This window comes from Aegilops tauschii, chromosome 1 (assembly GCF_002575655.3).
Source record: "Aegilops tauschii subsp. strangulata cultivar AL8/78 chromosome 1, Aet v6.0, whole genome shotgun sequence".
Taxonomy (NCBI): domain Eukaryota; kingdom Viridiplantae; phylum Streptophyta; class Magnoliopsida; order Poales; family Poaceae; genus Aegilops; species Aegilops tauschii.
In genome coordinates, this window is record NC_053035.3 from 133,367,390 (window position 1) to 133,387,185 (window position 19,796).

General features: G+C 45.2%; 1 protein-coding gene across 1 annotated transcript; it reads right to left on the reverse strand.

Annotated features, from left to right (window-relative positions):
- Positions 1–14,089: 14,089 nt before the first annotated feature.
- LOC123497161 (uncharacterized) lies at positions 14,090–15,117 on the reverse strand. Its single transcript, XM_073509830.1, has 2 exons — positions 14,426–15,117; positions 14,090–14,282 (listed from the first exon to the last, which is right to left on the reverse strand). Exons 1-2 carry the CDS (start codon positions 15,115–15,117, stop codon positions 14,090–14,092), a joined length of 885 nt encoding a protein of 294 aa, XP_073365931.1.
- Positions 15,118–19,796: the final 4,679 nt, after the last annotated feature.

The window sequence follows — 19,796 nt, forward strand, 5'->3', positions numbered from 1 at the left end:
AGTTCCTCGACGACCGCTTTCAGTGTCATCTTCGAGGCACTACCCTGCTCATGCAGCATCTTCCAGCCGACGGCCTCCTCCTCCTTCTTGGCGAGCAACTTGAGGAGCTTCGCATTGTCACCCATGAGTTGCTCGACGAGGCCGGTCGCCTTATCAACCGAGGCATCGCTGATCTTGAGCAGCTTCATCAAGCCGTCGACCAGCTCCTGCTGCGTAGTGACGCGAGCGAGAATGTCATCGTCGCCGGCGAAGGACTTTAGGAACGCCAGCTCGTCGCGATGGCCGATGCCGCGAATGCGCTTGTGAGAGCCCTCGCGTGCCCGTGAGAGCTCGTTCGAGGCCTCCGCGGCGCGCTGGGACATCTCTGGTGCGGTTGCGACTTCGCGACGGGACCTCTCTAGTGCTTCTGCGGCCTTGGTCTTTGCTGCCTGGTTATATGTCCACCCTAAACTCTTCCTACCGGTCATGGCAGAACAACTTGACAGGAAAGACCAGTTTTGGGGGTGATGAGGAGAGGAACCGTGAAGTAATTTTCGAGTGGGTAGTTTTTATAGCCCGATGCTAAGTGTGAACACATATTAGTTTAATAGGTGTGAACAGATTTGCAATTACGTATTGCGTTGTAATCTGCAATGTGACGAGAAACAAGGTCAAAATTTATTGATGGCAGAAGGTTGACCACATGGTTGCTCGAAGTTGAGTCGGCTGTTTGCCACGTATCACACACATCTTGTTAAGTTTAATCGTTTCTGTTGTGTTTGCTAATCGAAAGCAGTTCATCCGAGTGAACCGTATGCCCTATATCACACACACCTTGATCTGGCTAACCATTTCTGTTGCACTCCCTAATAGCAAACAGTTCATCGGAGCGAACTGTATGTCGTATATTGCACACACATTGATATGGCTGCCCGTTTTTGTTGTTCTGCCTCATCGCAAACAGTTCGAATGGGTTAACCGTGTGCCCTGAATCGCACACGCAACTAAAATCTGAACCGTGTTTGATGGCTCCTCCATCGCAAATGTTTTGCACCTTTTTTGATGGGTTTTATACATCCCCATTTGTGATTAATGCATCGCACACAGTTTTGTCAAAGGGTCTCTGATCGTAGTGTCGCGTTAGCAGCATCCTGCAGTAGTGTAAGTATCTAGTGGGTAGCAGCATCTCCTCTTCCTCATAGTGCCTAATGGGTATCTCGAAGCATCTAGCAAGGCAGGAAGCATAGATACCTCCAAAGATAGGACCCCTCAAACAGTGTAAACTCAACCGTCGAGGAATAATAGCGCCCAAACTAAAAGTTCTATCACGAAGTAAAGCATGGCACAAAATAGCGAGGTCAGGGGCACTAAGGCCTCCACTCTCCCCATGACCAATTAAACATCTCCCAACAAATAATGAGTAATAGCGTAAAATAGGAAAAACGCAAACTAGCCACTCTCTCTTTCGACACTCCTCTCTCTTCACCTACGGTAACTTCATCAATAAAATCTTCCACATCTCTAGGACATAGTTCACTGACGCTGCCCTCATAAGGTAATTTGCAAACCTCACAAAAATCATAAAGCGTCATCTCCTTATGCTCATCATATGAATAAAACTCTACCGTGGGTGGTGATTTCCTAGCATCAAAGTGAAAATTTTGCACGAAGGTATTAGTGAGTAGGAGGTATTGGTCACACTTATCGTGTAGGAAGTCGGTGATGCCTGCATTCTCCGCCAAATAATAGAAATCCTCACAAATTTCGGCCGCCCTCAAGAATGCATCACTCGGCCGAACACCTGCGGTGCCAGGTGAAGGAAATATGCCCTAGAGGCAATAATAAAGTTGTTATTTATATTTCCTTATATCATGATAAATGTTTATTATTCATGCTAGAATGTATTAACCGGAAACTTGATAAATGTGTGGATACATAGACAAAACACTGTGTCCCTAGTAAGCCTCTACTAGACTAGCTCGTTAATCAAAGATGGTTAAGTTTCCTAACCATAGGCATGTGTTGTCATTTTATGAACGTGATCGCATCATTAGGAGAACTAGCGGGTCCACCCGCGCAATTGCGCGGCTAGAATTGATATATTTAATAATCGAATTTTTGCTATTTTGCTTACTCATATGGACTTGTATTTTGTTTGTTCTTTGACATTCCACAAAAGTTTTTAACTATTGTCAGTTGAACACCTTCATATGCACCTCCATATGAAATTTTCCTCTTCATAGTGTTGTTTGTGTTTAAGTTATCTCCATCTATAATTTTAGTTTGCCAAAAAATATTTTGTGTGAATGCCTAATATTTTCTCTGTTCGTTAGTTTTACTACATGTTCGTAATCCATCATGAAATACTGAATTCTATAGCTTTATTTTTGTGAGAGAATTTTGTAGCTAATTCACCATAATATATTTTGTACCTAATATACCCAATTGTGTAAGAAATCAAATGAAAATCTAATCGAGTTATTTCGTATAGGAGTGAGTAAATGAAATAAAAAATATATTATTCGTTTTCACTTCATCATATGATAGTACAGTATAAGCTACAACCAGCTGAGTTATTTCAAAAAAAAAAGTTACAGCCAGCTGAGTTATTTCGCAAATAAAATAGTTACAGCTAGCTAACCATGTGTTCCGAGCTGCGTCTCGCAGGCCGTCGGATGCAATTGTGAGATACAACACGCATGACAGATGGGATCGTGGGCAAGCTGACACACCTTACTGCTGTACCATCCATCCCCTCATCCCTCTTCACATTCTCGTTCTCCTTTTTTTTTATAGAAAAGGAGGATGACCCCCGGCCTCTGCATCTGGGAGATGCATACGGCCACTTTATTAATTATTCTCGAGGACCTTACAAAGCATTACAAACAATATACCTGAAACTATCATCGTGGCAACATATGCCGCTCCTCTTATCCATATGATGTAGGGATGCTAGCTGGGCCACTACCCAAACCACTCACCTAAACCTAACATTCTCGTTCTCCTCCCGTTCCTTTTTTTCCATTCCTTCTTCGATCCATGGATTCATCCCAATTTGTTGCTAGATCCTGCCCAGGGTGGAGGACGGGGTGAGAAGGGGGATTTGCGGCGGAGTGCGGTGGTCGGCGGCGGCAGGTCCTCCAGCTTGACCACACGTTCCTGCTGCTCGCTGCCGCCGTCCATTGGATGGCCATGGAGCTGGGCCCCTTTGAACTTGAACGGTGGCTCTCCTCTAGGTAATATCTGCTCTTCCCCTCCTTCTCCTTCCTTTCCAGATGCTTGGTCTGCTAGGCTCCAGCAATGGCGCGGATTTTTTATTCTTTATGGAGATTTCCTATGGCTATGAGAAATTTGCTCCTTCATGTGAATGCGAGTGGCTGCACAAATCCATCCAGCGTCCTACCCATGCATCAGTAAAGTTGGGAACGTGATTCTATTGAATGGCAAATCGGACCGAGGCTAGGGCATGCGTTCCAGCCGCAGATTCTACGTCCCCTAGCAGCGAGGCCGCGAGGCAAAGTGGTCGCCTGCGAGGTCACCGAAGAATATGAGAGACCCGTTTCGTGCTGCTCTCTTGTTTGTGGCACTGGGCCGAGAGCTGTGCCGTCGGGTTCGACAGCCATGTTCTTCATAATGTTCCTCGTCGTATGTGGCACCGTAGTAGGGATGGGTATGACCGTCTTACTACTCTCTCATCATCCTTTGCATTCTTCTCTTGTTGGGCACAGTATATATGTACTTTAAAAGTTCATTTACTTAGGCTGTGTTCGGCAATAGTCTGCTCCTTCGCCAGGGAGCGAAGCCGGTGGAGCACCCATCTGACTGCTCGCCAAAATTGCACTGAGTGCCGCTCCGCTCCGCAGTGGAGAGATTCCGAACGACCTTTTAGTTGATCCATTAAATTTATTCAGAGATAAGGTTGAGTTACTTAGTTCTATGAAATTATAATTAGGACCATAAGCTCATACATTTTGTTGTTCATATAAGGACAATTTGTAGGATATAAATTACAGAGTTATTTATCTTGCCATTGATGTGCATTGTGTTGCTTTAGGGAATTGAGCTTCTATATTTTCTCAGTTGACATTCTGCCCAACTTTGATTATTGTCTCTTGAACACATCTATATTAATTATATGAAGTGTAGTATAGCAAACGGTGTTAAATATTTCTTTGTCTTGTAGAGAGTCCACAGGTGGAGGCAGGTCGTGGGCTTCCTATTTGCTACTGTGGCAGCTTCCACCTATGTAATGTGCTACAACTTTGCATCATTCCTACTTTCTGCACACGACTGATTCGTCACAGGTATGCTTCCCCTTATAGTTGGATAAAAGGTGTATTCTTTCTATTTGTTGTTACCATATGCTCCCTCCGTTTCCAAATATAAGTCTTTATAGAGATTTCAACAAGTGACTACATACGGAGCAAAATGAATGAATCTACACTCTAAAATATGTCTATATGCATCCGTATGTTGTAATCCATTTGAAATGTCTAAAAAGACTTATATTTAGGAACGGAGGGAGTATTAGCAAGTTACATTAATGATATGTGTTTTTAAGAAAAGAAAAAAGGACACCGATAACTGCCACACGTGTGGTGTATCGGGTGGTTGTGCCGCACACCTCGTGTGGCATGGAGAAGAACCCGCCCGCACGACCGCGTCCGGGCGCGTGCAGCCACAGCCCGCACGTCCGGTGTGTGGTAAAACCGCCCACACGTCCGGGCCAAACGACCGCGCTGCCCGCACGACCCAGCACGCCAGCCGTCCTGGGCTCCTTCCGATCCCCAGTCCGCCCTCCCGCCATTGTCTCGCACCTCTCGATCCCCTACCTCCGTCGCCTTCCTTCTCTGGTTGCCATGGCAACCAGAGCAGATCCCTAGCGCCTTCTACGTGCAAACAGCAAGAACGCTTTTTGCGGATTGTTGATGCGTTCTTGTTCATGCAGTGACTAAAAGCACAGTGGCAGAAAAGAAAAAGCAGAAGAATGAATCACGAAGATGGCACTGATCCTTGGCTTTCTCAAAGGCCGGAAACGCCACCTTGGGATGCAGCAGAGTACAATCAACTCATTTCTTCAGGGCCATTGCTGCCACTACTAGAGCACTACGCGGGCATCGGTACGATGCATGATAAACAAAGAAGAAACAGTTGCCATGTTCGTGACGATGAAGATGTCATTCTACTTATGTCCTACAATCTATTTTTAGCAGGTTCTTATGACCAAACCACAATCAGGGGGGCAGCATGGCAAGTTTCGTCACAGGGCGCTAACGCTGACAAATGTACGGGCAACCAACTTCAGCTAGCTAATGTGGCAAATCAAGGTAACGCATACGAAAAAGAAACTTGCTGTTGTGGACATGAAATTAAACTTGCAAGGATGGCAAAAGACTCACGAGAAAAATGTAGGACCTTCATGCAGCACGTGGCATCAGGCGGCAACCATGTACCTCCATCAACGTCGTACACAGGTGAGTGCATGAAAGTGAAGTTGTGTATAGTGAGTTAGGAGAAAGGAACATATATGACAGCTGCAGTTGCCATGCCTGGACAGCTTCAGTTGCCATGGCTGGACAAACTGCAGTTGCCATGCCTGGACAACTGCAGTTGCCATGTATAATCAAATGTGACTGCAATGTCTAAACAACCGTGGATGATAAGTGTGAACAAATCTATGTGGCATGGTTGGACCACTACATGTGCCATGTTGAACAAACTACAGTTGCCATGCAATGATCAACTGCTACCATGATCGCAGGTTGTTACGGTGGAACCACATCGGCAAACGTCTCATGGCAAGCTTCACAGTTGAAGGAAGGCGCTATTGCAGATAGAGCACATCAAATTGGAATGACAGACCACACAAGATCGGTACATGCGGCACAACAAGGTAAAAAATAAGTGAAAACAGAAAACAGTACTGCATTTGCTTTTATGGGGAATAACATGTGAAGAAAAGTAGATTTGTAACGGTGATGGTGGAAAAAACAAACAAAAAATGCTACCAAGTGGTCGTGTGCAAAGAGTCGTATATTGTCTTCGAGATTTGCCAATTGCTATAAGAGTATGTGCAAAATTCATGATTGTTCACATTTGCGTATTGAGCTCAAGCCTAGAATACAAGTTTTGATGCTAGAGTATACTGGTTGCCATGTGTTTGGCAACAGTAGTTGCCATGTATGTTGGACTGTATCTGCCATTGCTATATGCTGCAAGTTCTGATGCTGAAAAACGCTGGTTGCCAGGTGTTGGCAACAGTAGTTGCTTGGACTATATCTGCCATTGCTATATGCTACAAGTTTTGATGCTAAAAGACGCTGGTTGCCATGTGTTGGCAACGGTAGTTGCCATGTGATTGGACTATAGCTGCCATTACTGGAGAATTACAGTTGCCATGCATGGCCATATGCAGATTCACGGCTTGCTGTGTGAATGATGTCATGCAAAATCACATGCAGTTGTTGTACTCCGTTACGATAAACATGACATTCAAGCAAAATCTTACGCTCGTACCTGATTTTTTATTACAGGACCTTCAACTACAATTAACAGCGGCGGGGACATCTACTGCGGGGAGTTCTGAGCGCACGGAAGACGCGTTCCACCAGCCAGCCAACACTCATGCCACAAACAATGCCGAGTCAGTGTCGGAAATGGCAATCGTGCCAGCAATACCGACAAGCACACCTGTGCACACCAGCACAAGCAACACTCAAGCAGATGAAACAGCCGCCGATACTGAAGTGAATGATGAAACCGATGACGAAGCACAAGGGGATGAAGATGGTGGGCAATCAGAAATCATGGTACCCCAGCCCCCGTATCTTGGGCAGAGATTTGATTCGTTTGAAGATGCAAAGGAATTCTACCAGACATGCAAAGTTCCATGGGTTTGCGGTCAACACCGAATACCATAGGAAAATAAAAAAAACTAACGAGTACAACAGAGGTGAGATGAGGTGCTACAAGGCACGAAGAAACAAGAAGGGCAAAGGTGATGCACCTGTCGTTCCGGAACAAAAGAGAGGTATCATTGTCAAGACGGAATGCCCTCTCCGGTGTAAGCTGAACGTAGATGGAGCACAGTGGGTGGTCACTGAATATTTTGACGAGCACAACCATGAGCTAATAAAGAAGTTTGACCTGGTAAAATTTCTGACCGCCTACAGAGGATTCACCCCTCTCGAGAAGAAATTCATAAAGCTGCTACATGATTGTAACACCGGTCCGTCAAGAATGGTGCAGATACTCTCCCTCATCCACAACAAAAAGGGGTCTCTGAGTAGCATGCCCTACATACCAGCAGACGTCACAAACCTAAAGGCAAAGTACCGTAGAGAAAGCAAGTTGGCTGACATAGAAGCCACGATAGCCTACTTCGATGAGAAAGCGAAAGAAGATCAAGATTTCTTCTACAGGATAAGATTGGATGATGAGGACCGTGTTAGGAACATGTATTGGGTGGATGGTGCTGCAAGAAGAGCCTACAAACATTTCTGAGACTGCATTTCATTCGACGCGACATATCTCACTAATATGTACAAGATGCCATGCGCTCCATTCATAGGAATAAATAACCACAATCAGTCATTGCAGTTCGGATGCGGGCTCGTTCGGAACGAAGACATGGATGGGTACACTTGGCTGTTCAAGACCTTCTTGGAGTGCATGGGTGGACTTGCTCCGATAAACATAATAACAGACCAGGATTTTAGCATGCGTGCAGGCATAGAGGTCGTTCCGTTGGCAGTGCACAGGCACTGCAGGTGGCACAATATAAAGAAGGCTGAGGAGACGCTAGGACCGTTCTTTGCTGACCGTCCAGAGCTGCACAAGGCATTTGAGCTGTGCGTGGACCATAGCTTGACGGTGGAGGAGTTTGAAAGGAGCTGTATGGCTATGATTGAAACATATCAAGTCCAAGACCACGAGACGCTTGCTAGCTTGTGGGAGAAGCGAATGTACTGGATGCCGGCCTACTTCATGCAGTGCTTCTTCCCGTTTCTGCAGACTACACAGCGCAGTGAGGGGTTCAATGCTGTTTTGAAGCGGTACATGAGCCCTGGCAACTCATTGCTACAGTTTGCCAAGAAGTACACCGCTTTGCAACAAAAAATACTGGGATCCGAGCTACAGCAAGAAGCAAACACCGCGCTCAAGTAGCCAAAATTGCTAACGTATTTACCAATGGAGAGGCAGATGAGCAAGATATACACCAACAAGATTTTTAACAAGTAAGTCAGTTGTGTTACAATCTTATTTGCACAATCATGAAGGTACTAGGTCCCATGTAGAATGCAATGCAGTTGAAATGCTTATTTGAAAATGATGATTTTGTTGAAAAGTAGCCATTAGGTACAGAGTAACCATGATATGTAGTTGCCATGCTTAATGAACTACAGTTTGCCATGCTCAATGAACTGCAGTTTGCCATGTTTACTCAACTGCAGTTACCATGTTTGCTCAACTGCAGTTGCTATGTTTGATGAACTGCAGTTGCCATGTTTAATGAACTGTAATTCCACTGGCCATGATGGTATGGAATGTAAATGCCAAAATGAAGTTGTTATGTAGTTGCCATGTTTAAATGAACTGCAGTTGTCATGTTTAATGAACTGCAGTTGCCATGTTTACTCAACTGCAGTTGCCATGTTTAATAAACTGTAGTTGCTATGTTTGAACGAATTGTAATTACATTGGCCACAACAACAAAAGGTGCTAAAAAAACTTCACACAAGAGTTTAACAAAACCAGACAGAACTTGCAGATTCCAGGAAGAAATAAAGTGTGCCAGCATGTACACGGCTTTCCAGGTGGACGAACATACGGTCAAGGTGTGTTCTATCCTAGGCATGTCGGATTCAGAACCTGAAGACCTGGACAAGGGAAGGAACTACTTTGTGAAGGCATCGATAAGCGAAGGCGAATACTACTGCCAATGCTGCAAATTCGAACGGGACGGGATTGTGTGCTGTCACATTCTAAAAGTAATGGACGTGAACGCGGTGACACGAATGCCCCGCCATTTCATAAGTCGGCGATGGAATTGGGACGCTGACGACGCATTGGCGCCGCAAACATCAAACGCAGTTTTGGCCGTGCATGACGAGAGACCAGAGTCAACCATGGAAGCCGTGAGGCACGTTGTGTTGACAAAGAACTATGCTGACCTAATTGATGAAGCGTGCAAGAGTGATGAGACAGCAAGGGTCGCAGAAAAACACAGGACGGCCCTCAAAAGAGAGCTTGATGAGATCAAGAAGAGGAAAGCTGAGGAAGCCTTACACAGGTTCCCCCGCACATCAAGTGTGCCTTCGTCCACAGGGCCATCATCTGAAAACTCGGAGGTAGGATCTGGAACAGCAAGCACACAAACACAGGTTAGGAACCCGCCCCGTTCCATCACAAAAGGGCGTCCAAAAGAGATAAGATACAAATCGGGATTGGAGATTCAAGCAAAACACAAGAAACCAAAGAAAGGGACGGGCAATCCGTAAACAACATTGAAGCACTGTGACTTGGTCCATGGTGACATTTTTTTGTAATCTAGATGTTCTAAATTTTGTAAAAATTGGAGAATGACTCTTCAGGGGCATCAGAATTTGAAGTAAAAATGCCATGAAGGAATAGCTACAGTTGCCACGTGTATAGCACTAAATTTGCCATGTTACTTGAACTGAATCTGTCATGCAATTTCTACTGAATCTGCCATACCATTTCTACTGAATCTGCCATGCCATTTCTATTGAATTTGCCATGTTATTTTTACTGAATCTGCCATGTTAGTTGTACTGAACATGTCATGTTAGTTGTACTGAATCTTCATCGCGTAGATTTCCATGTTCAGTCAGCGCATTTTAGTCACACATATTGTATTGTGGTGCAAACTATGGGAAACAAGCTGAAACGGTCTCGTGCAGCAACCGCACAGGTTACGGCTGCGTGATCAAACTACCATGCTAGCCGGTACAGTTAGCAGTGCAAAAAACCCAAAAATCCAAACAAGGAAGAACGATAACTTTCACTAACCATGACCGATTAACTACATTTGCCATGTTTTCAGACATCAAGGACGCATTCAAAACACCATACTGGTACTACCAACCCACAAGCACATAATAATACTGAAAACACATAAACGTATCTGCTGTCACACCTAAGTAGGTTCACATCCACACATATATTACAAATTATTTCAAATGTCACTCACACGCCACCACTGTATACTAGGCTACGGGGAGATGCAGTCATAGCATATTACACGGATATAGTTTTGAAAAAACAAGGTAATACCTTACATTCCTCGGCAACAGAATGTAAGGTGGGCGTTCGGTATGGAGCACCACGTGATCACTTGTACTTCTTGGCGGCTTTCTTCACAGCTTTCTCTATGAACTCACGTGCGTTGGACCGCGTGTTGAAATCTTCATTCATCAACCAGTTCCATGTGTAAATTTTGCGGAGCTCGACGACCATTACAGCTGTGACGACAGGAACCCGTCGACCTTCCCACTTTGCAAGGTATTCCAACGTGTGGAAGCCGTAGTCGTGCCTAAACAAGAAAAGAGTCAGGTTAACTCACAAGAACGGAGAGAAAAATCGTAAACTTCAATTCAGAGGTGACAAAAAAGGGTAAGCATTGGTTTAGAGGACACATGAAGAAAAGATGAGAAAATACCGGTTTCCTTGCTTCGTAGTCGCCACGTACTCAATTGGAAAATGTCTGATCTGGACCTTTGAGTTTTCATAGTGACGGTTCCATGTCTCTTTGAGGTTGTTGATGAAGTATTCAGCATGCGTAGTAAGGTCTGCATCAGCTTCTGAACGTATTGAATCAAGCACCTCAAAACGTTGGTTCTTCAGGTCAAGGCAAATCACGTAGTGGTGACCACACTTGTCATGTGGGTCCTGTGGTGCAAGCTCCTGGAACATGGGGAACAAGACCTGCAAGCAAAAAATGAAGGAAAAGAAGAAGCAGAGCTTACATTAAGAATAAAAATGATGTAGTTGGGAAAATGACGTGTAAAGATATCACCGGTTACACTAACAGGCACGTGAGTGACATAAAAGCAGCAAGGGGTCCAAGAAAAGTAGACCAACGTATAATGTTTAGTTACAGTAGGTAATTAAAAGAAGTTGCCATACATGTATGAGCAAACCTGCCATGTATTTTAGTTTGAAGTTACCACATAGGTTGTATTAAGAAAAGCAAATCAAAAAGTCATTTTACATGGCAGCTGTTGCCACATGAAACAGCTGTCACAAAACATGGTCTAGCCCACATGGGAAGCATAGCTACTGGCAAAAAAATACCATGGGAGGAAAAAATGTGCAAAAAAGGAAGGAGTACTCACACATTTCTTCATTGTGAGCTTGAAATCACCATGCGCAGCAAAATGCTTCCTCAGAATTTTGTGGTGGAAGTCACCATCCCATATTTTGCAGGTCACGCTGTACTGCATGATTATTTTGTCGGGAGACATATCCATATGCCTGTTGATGAAGTCAATCCCACATGCAACTACATTCTTCGACATTTTACCGAGTGGCCTCACAGACTCGGCAAGATCACCCAGGTCAACGTACGTCGCATCACATTGTATGATCTTGGTTCTGTCCAAACATGAGCTGTATGAAAATGATATAACATGAAAGAATCATGTCTACTAAGTAAAAAAAGAAATAAAACGTAAACGGAGCATATTTAGAAATAGCAAAAAGATGAATAGTAAAAAGAGCAAAGCAAATGAGAGGTTTATGTGGGTGTGGTCATTACGCTTTCAGCTCCTTCATGTGCTTGCTGTTGGACCTCGCATTTTCAAAGCGCTTGACAATTTCGTACAGCTGGTTCTGATCCTTTGTGGCCTTGATTTCCGGCTCATAATCATCCGCGGGTGGTGCGTGAACTACCATGTGCTGCCTCACAGAACCAGGGGTGGCACTTCTAATGGTATCCTCAGATACCGACTCAGCAGGCACGTTGGAACTTGATTGCCCCTGACCTCGTGAGGACCTTCTCTGCAATGCTGCCTCCTCAATCCTGCGGTAAGCTTCATCAAGTGACGACGTAATCTCCTCGGGGGTGGCTGCAAGGGTCAAACAAGTGGGTTAGGAATCCTTGGAAACAAAACAAATCTAGTTTGAAAGAAAAGTTGCATAATATGAAATATAGGCACAGAAAGTAGGGAGTTGCCATGTGCAGGCAATTCCAGTTGATATGTGCAATGCATTGTAGTTGCCATGTAACAACAACTACAGTTGTCATGTTGTATCAACTCCAGTTTCCATGTGCTTGCAGAATGGAAAATGCAGCATGGCAACAGAAAATATAGGTGACAGCGTGCAAGCAAATCCAGTTGCCATGTCCATTAGATAACATTTGCCATCACAAGTGAGAACCCAAAAAAAATGCTTGGGACAAAAGTCAGACTAAAAAGATGTATACACGAAAATGATAAACGCATAAGAAATGTACCTTGCACAATCGGCTCTGCGAACTTCACAGCCTTCTTGCCCTCGACCGTTGGTTGCGCCATCATTGGGGCCATGCCTGCCGGGAAAGCAAAGGCAACTGGTGAAGGATCTTGCATCACTGGTTCATCTTGACTGCGATCGATGGCAAGGCTACAGCTCGGTGGGGTGAAGGCCATTGGGTGCCTCTCCTGCCTACTGGCCGGACTGCGAACAACTTGCTGGGCAGAATCCGAGGGTGTAAGATCAACAAACATTTCTGCATCAGCCGCTGCAGAATCATCGGGCTTATTCGTAGGGCGGGGCGTGCTGTCAGCGGTATCAGTCGCAGCTTTCTTGATAATCTTCTTATTTGGGCTGTAGGGGACACCGATGTTGACTGGGAGCGGCGAAGTGCACAGATTTAAGCTGGGGTTAACCACGGCAGGTAAAGACGCAGTCTGCTCCGCACGTTCACCTCCGTCAGTCGTGCCCGCCTTGCCACCTGGGTCGGTTGTACTCCGGTCTTCCGTTCTCTCCATAACATTGCTTCTGGCAGATGGTGGGAACAGTGTGGACGCAGGCACATAACCAGAGTCATCTCTGCTGCTCCTAGCTACAGCCGACGCGTTGGGTATATTTGCAGATTGCTTGCAGGGGCTACGACGCCTAGGTGGAAGACCAGCTCGCGTAACGGTCACCTTAGCAACCTCTGGAGCACCAGAAGTTGGAGCTGCTGTGCCAAGAGTCTCACCTGTGGATGGCATATCATTATGAACTGTCGCCTCAGCCCCTTCTTTCATGGACGAAGAAGTGCCACCACCCACGCGCTTGGAATCCGTGTCAGATGAGCGGGAATCTTCCTTGCTTAGGTTGATCTCGGGGGCGTCCACTTCAATACTTGCTGATCGGGTGGCATGGCTCACAGCAGCATCCTTCATTGCCAGCAGAGTGGGCAATATTTCAGCAGTCCTGGCAGATACCGACTCGTCACTCCCAGATGTACGGATGCCTGCTGTCGTAGCCTGCACATCTGCAACCGGCGGAGATGCTCGGCCGCTTGCATCAGAGCTAGTGGGAACAGTGGACGCTGCAGCAGCAGGTTTGTCCACTGGCGCCTCATGAACGTCTGAGTTGCCACCAGTCGACAGCTTTGAGTGTATGCGTTCGAGTGGGTCTCTGGGGTTCTGCTTGGTCACGCGTGTGGTAGTCTTCTTCACCCTAGAAAAAAAACACACGAACATTGTTAGATGAACAACTGATAATTGCAAATGTAGGTGGAATAAGAGTTGCCATGTGGCCTAGTTAGCAGTTGCCATGCAGAACAAGCAGGAGTTGCCATGGTACACATCTTAAAAAAGTAAGAAATGTGTGATGTGCCAGGACTGCCATTTCAAAACTAGGTGTGGATGAGTGCACAAACAAAATGGAAAAGCTGGTAGTTGCCATGTAGGTGGAATAAGAGTTGCCATCTTGACTAGTTAGCAGTTGCCATGCAAAACAAGCAGGAGTTGCCATGTAGTAAAAAGAAATAGAGCATGGGAGAAACAGCAGTTGCAAATGTGGGACTCATGGCAGAAGCCCATGTGGCAAGCTGAACAGCTGCATTGAAAAGCAAAAATATAGCAATATGGCGATGAAAAAGAACAGGGATAACCTACTTCTTGACTGTCTTCCTCAAATCTGGCAACACGACAGGATCACCGGTGTTGGACGTCGACGTACAAGGAGATGACCTAGTGGAAGGCGTGTCACCAGCAATAGGGGCACCCTTGTTCAATCGAGCAGAAACACGGGTGGGCGTTGGTGCTTGTTTCTTCGTAACTGCTCGTCCACCAGCTGTCGCCTCACTGCACATATAAGAAACAGGCAAAAAAAGGTGCCAAGTGTCAGACACGAAAATCGTTGCCACGCTTAGCAAAAACAAATTGAAAAAAGGGGTCAGTCTGTTCGAGAGGAGAGACAAAACAAAACACTAAAATAGAAGTCGAACCTCCTGCTAGCAGCTAAGGGATCGGTCCTAGGTCTCTTGACAGGATAGCCCTGCCCAACATCCTCTGGATCCCTCCCCCTCTTTGAGGGCGACACCCCCTTGCCTCTCGCAGTTGTATGTTCTTTGACTTCCTCCGGTGAGGGGACATCTGGTGCACCCTTGCCCTTCTTACCACCTGCACGAACTTCAACATGTTCATCATCGTCGGTGTCATGATGCCCGTTCTCCATGTCATCGTCATCGTCCTTGTCAAGAGCAGCATCTCCATCTAGTTCATCTTGTGTGTCCGGATGCTCCTGCGAGCTGTTGTAGTCGTACCGACCACGGTAACCAGTTGGCCGATGTGTCCGTTCTACAACAAAAGGAGGGAACTGCCTCGCAACCGCGTCGCGGTCAGAGCCATTAAGGGACGTCCAACCCTCAACCAACTTCCCGAGCAAGCTGGTCATTCTGGATGCAAACTGCCCAATTAGATGCTCAACAGGTGCCCTCGCCTGTGCACGAAACAAGAAGCAGCAGTAACCAACTCGTATTAAAGTCACGTGCACAAGATCAAAATAAACCAAACACAACCATAGATATATATCCTTGATTACCTCAACAGGACAAGACGGAGCTGAGTGCACGCCCATCCACTTTCCAAAGTTTTGAGGCCCACCAAACACGCTGTAGTCTATAGCATGCTTGGCCATCAGCTGAAAAAAAAAACAAAAAAACAGCTAGCATGTAAAGAGAGAAAACAATGAACACTAACTAACAGTTCATGTATTGCAAAAAATAAAAATAAAAAAGAGGAAGAGGATAGAAGTTTCAAAGTCGACGGCAGAGTTGCCATGTGGGGTAAGACATGGATACCATACGCAGACAACCATGGCTAGCAAGGTAGTCATCTCTTGTTAGCCACGGACGGTTGCCGTATGGGGATTTTTCATATGTTATGCAGCGTCAAAAATGAAAGAATGCCGTGCAAAGAAAGAAGCCAGAACTAACCTGCAGTTTCCCGTATTTCGTATCAGTTATCTTGTCCGCGGCAAGCACAACCTTGACATCATCGTAAGTCCACGCAGAAACAGCGAACTTGTGTGGAGGCGGCGGGCCTCCTATCCCAGTAAAGTCCACAGTGGACAGATCAAGACGATCGACGTATATGAGCTGATGTACAACAATGTAAAAAGAAAAAAAATATCAGTTGCCATTATGGTATTTTGCAAAAAAAGAAGCTAACGTATGTTCCTTCAATCATCAAGTTGGAGGGCATGAAGAAAGAAAAGAGTTGCCATGTATTTCTGTTAGTTGCCATCTATATGTGTAAGTTGCCATCTAGTTATGTTGGCAGTTGCCACAATGTCACCATCATGGTTGCCATGCATACTCAAGGAGCTAAGAGTGTTTGCAAAAGACTAGTAGAAACATACCATTAAATGGAGTCGACAACCCTTCTGGTACATCTTGTTTGAGAATGCATCATGCAGGAAGTCCGCAATGAACTTACACCAATTCATGTTCTTCACATCTTTCAGTTTTGCCTGCACAACACAAATTTCAGGACAAGAAGTTGCTGCATCAGAAATCAAATGAGAAAACATCAAAATACTGGCAATGACTAGCTTACAGATGACATAGGAGTCAAAAGATTGAAGGAAAAATAAAAGTAGTAGAGATAGAGCATTAACCAGGATGGGGAAGCATTTGTTGCTTGGGCGAAGAGATGTGGTTGGCGCAAAAACAGCTGAGATCAGGTACATGAGTAGCTTCATCTTGAAAACCTCGCCATGGGTTGTCATCCCCTCCAGTGAATTTGCCAGCACGGTCGTGTTCGACATGGATGACAACCCAGAAAACAAACGGGCAAACAACGTTTCCTCAATCTTATTATTGACCTCATACGGGACTTTGATCTCTCCATGGGGCACACCCAACGTGCAGAACACGGATTCCTCGTCTAACGGCAGTCTTCCACGTCCCGGAATCACAAATTCCCTGGAGGCTGGCTCGTAAATCTCACCGAGCCAGTCGCATACAGGGTTCACTAAATTCTTGCACCGAACATCCATCAGAACCTACATCCCCATCTCAGCAGCAGCTCCCTTCTGGTCGTCGGTAAATCCCTCGGTCAATATAGTCAGGCGTTCCTGTGAAGCCCTATTGCGATTACGTTTCTTCTTCTGCAAAACAGAGAAATGATCATTTGTTGCCATGTTTCACCATCATGAAAATTTAGTCCCTATTAGACGATTGCAAACTCAACATGACATTGAAAACATATGGGGGAGGGGGGTGTGGGGGGGGGGGTGGACAGTTACCTCATCGCCGTCTGTTGTCCGTCCAGTTGCGCGATTCTGCCAAGGTAACTCCATGAAATCATCATCATCGTCTTGATGATCGCCGCGAGTCATTCTGCTGATGTAAGAACAAAGCAAAAATGTCAGGGTGAAAATGAAAGTATGAAGTAAGCAGTTGCCACCTAACAGAATGTACTTGCCACAAAGGCTCAATTGAAAGTGGCAAAAAGTACTAGGTTGCCATATATTGTGGTAACATATAATGTGGTAACTCACACTCTGTCCTCATAAGAAAATGAGTTGTCATATATTCAAAGGCGAATGTACTAGGTTGAAATTGCCATGTTAAAATGCAAGACAATTCAAAAAGCGTTGAAAACATCTACTGAACAACCTGTAATGTGGCAACTCACAAACTGACCTCATATTAAAAAATGAGTTGCCATGTAGTACGGCCAAATATGTTCAGATATTACAAGTCAGTATGGCAAACACAAAAAGTGAGTGTATTGTACAGAGAATTTGCCACATTATCCTGCCTATATCATGGCAACAGCCTTAGTGTGTTAACAGAAATACTTGCCACATGGAAGTCATACTGTGCGGCAACTGACACATTTGATCAGGAAATTAGTTGTCATCCAGTGCACATAGTTGCTGAAACTGCCATGACTACCTATTTACTACACTTTATCAGGCCTACAGCATGGCAACAGCCATAGTGTGTGCACACAAATAGTTGCCGCATGGAAAACATATTTGTGGCAACTGACACAGTTGATCAGGGAATTAGTTGCCATCCAGTGCAGGTAGTTACTGAAACTATCATGTCTACCTTCTTACTGCACTTTGAAATACAACTACCTAGATCTAGGGTTCACTGGCAACTATCATAACCTGAAATTCGTCAACAAAAAACTTCCTGCACTGCTCGCAAATAGCATTTCGAGACAGTACATAACTATGAACACCCACACCCCCTACGATTGTCCAACAATAAATGTGGCAACTAAACACATTGGCTTCATTAAAAATCTACAGTTCATAAGGCAATTTAACAAATGTTGAAGTTGCCATGTTAACGCGAAAGAAACTAGAAACAAAAAGGGACACATACTACAATGCACAAACATATAATGTGGCAACTGACACCCTGTCCTGATATAAAAATGAGTTGCCATATCTTCACAGGCAAGTGTGATAGGTTCAAATTGCCATGCTAAAAGTGCAGGACAATTCAAAAAGAGCATAAAAACATCCACCACATAGCATGTAATCTGGCAACACACACCCTGACCTCATATTAAAAACGAGTTGCCATGTATGTTCATATATCACAAGTCAGAAGGCAAACGCAAATTCAGTCTACAATACAGTGAATTTACCCCATTATGCTGCCTACAGCATGGCAACAGCCATTGTGTGTTCACAAAATTAGTTGCCACATGGCAAGCATGTTTGTGGCAACTGACACGGTTGATCAGGAAATTAGTTGCCATCCAGTGCATACAGTTCCTGGAACTACTATGGCTGCCTTTGTAATTCACTTTGAAACACAACTACCTAGATCTAGGGTTCAATCCCAACCATCAAACCCTGAAATTAACCAACAAAAAACTTCCTGCACCAATGGCAACAACATTTCAAGGCAATGCATGACTAACAACTACAAAAACGCCGGCTCAAATTGAACCGCAACACCCGGATGTGGTTGTGGACAAGGCGAGCCACACCAGCATCACTGCCACCGCGGCAGCGACGAACCTGCGTAATGCCATCCTAAACGGCAAACACAGGACTCCGCCGCCGACGGGAACGCCGGAGCACCGCGATTACGCCGTAATCACTGTGAATCTCGAGCGGAGAAATGCACCGCAGAGGGGAGAGGGGAAAATGCAGGGAGGAATGTCAGCGTGGGGAGGAGCATTACCTTCAAGCTGCGGGCACTCCGGCATAGACTCTCTGGTCCGGCGAGCCCCACCGACGACCACGAATGCCGTCGACTCTTCCGCCTCCGCCGCCTCCTCCTTCTATCGGCTTCTCCAATCGAATGAACTGCTGCAGATGGTGGGTTGGGTGAGTAGAGAAGTGGGGGGAGTAAATGGAACCGCGCACGATGGGGGTGTGAAGTAGGGAGCCGTGCTAGACGGCAACCGCATTCGGGCGACGCGTGCGGGCGCAACCGCAGTCCCACCGCACGCCCCGAGTGGCAACCGTTGACCGCGGAGAGGAAACCGGCGTGCGGGCGACCCCTCTTACACACCACACAATCGACTTGTCCTACGTGGCACACGAAATCAGCCAGATCGTGTCAAGATTCGTGCAGCAGCTACTGGACGGCGACGGATGCGTATGCGCGAGTTGGCTAACGCCCACACGTGTGGGCGTTAGAGGCTTGTATTTATTAAGTGAATTTGGACCATATGTGTTAATTGATATGCAATAGAGTTTCCGCATGTGTTGTACGTGATGCCTATAACACTGGAGCTTTTTTCATTGTTCTCATCAACTGAAAAGGCTAGGATAGAAGAGCTGTTACCAAGAACATAAAACTCACTAAAGTTCATGTCTGAATGTATTTCAAATAATAACAATGTGACATGCTTCTGATAGTGCTAACGTTTGACCCTTATAATAAGTGCCCTCCTTATATTGATCGATGTCATGTATTCTTTCTATATCTCCGCAAACGTAAATGGTTTACTTGGCGATTCTCATATTTTCCATTCAATGAGTTCAGCAATTTTGCTATTCCACTTTTACTAGTGCAGAGTATATATAATATAAAAGTTCCTATTCAAATTAGTAGAATATACTTACCAGGTGTTAGAATTTCTAGATATATACCACAATCGTCGCACTAATACTTGTCAGTTTCCTCTGTAGTTAGTTTTTATCAATCATTACATGATCATTTGAACATTTTTGTGTAACAGATCTATTATAGCTATTGTCGTGAAAAATAAACTAAAGTTAGCAACCCGAAGAAACTGATAGACATAAAATAATATAGATATGGTTCCATTATAACTGATATTACTCAGTTGTCACTACAGGCTTGAGAGTCTCATTTTCCTCAAGAAGTGGTG

What these genes read in the sequence shown, in the direction of transcription:
- LOC123497161 (XM_073509830.1), bottom strand. Translation starts at nt 15,117, where the DNA reads ATGGCCAAGCATGCTATAGACTACAGCGTGTTTGGTGGGCCTCAAAAC. An exon ending in CCCTTAGCTGCTAGCAGGAG is followed by an intron (nt 14,283 to 14,425) that starts GTTCGACTTCTA and finishes TTATATGTGCAG; the next exon opens with TGAGGCGACAGCTGGTGGAC.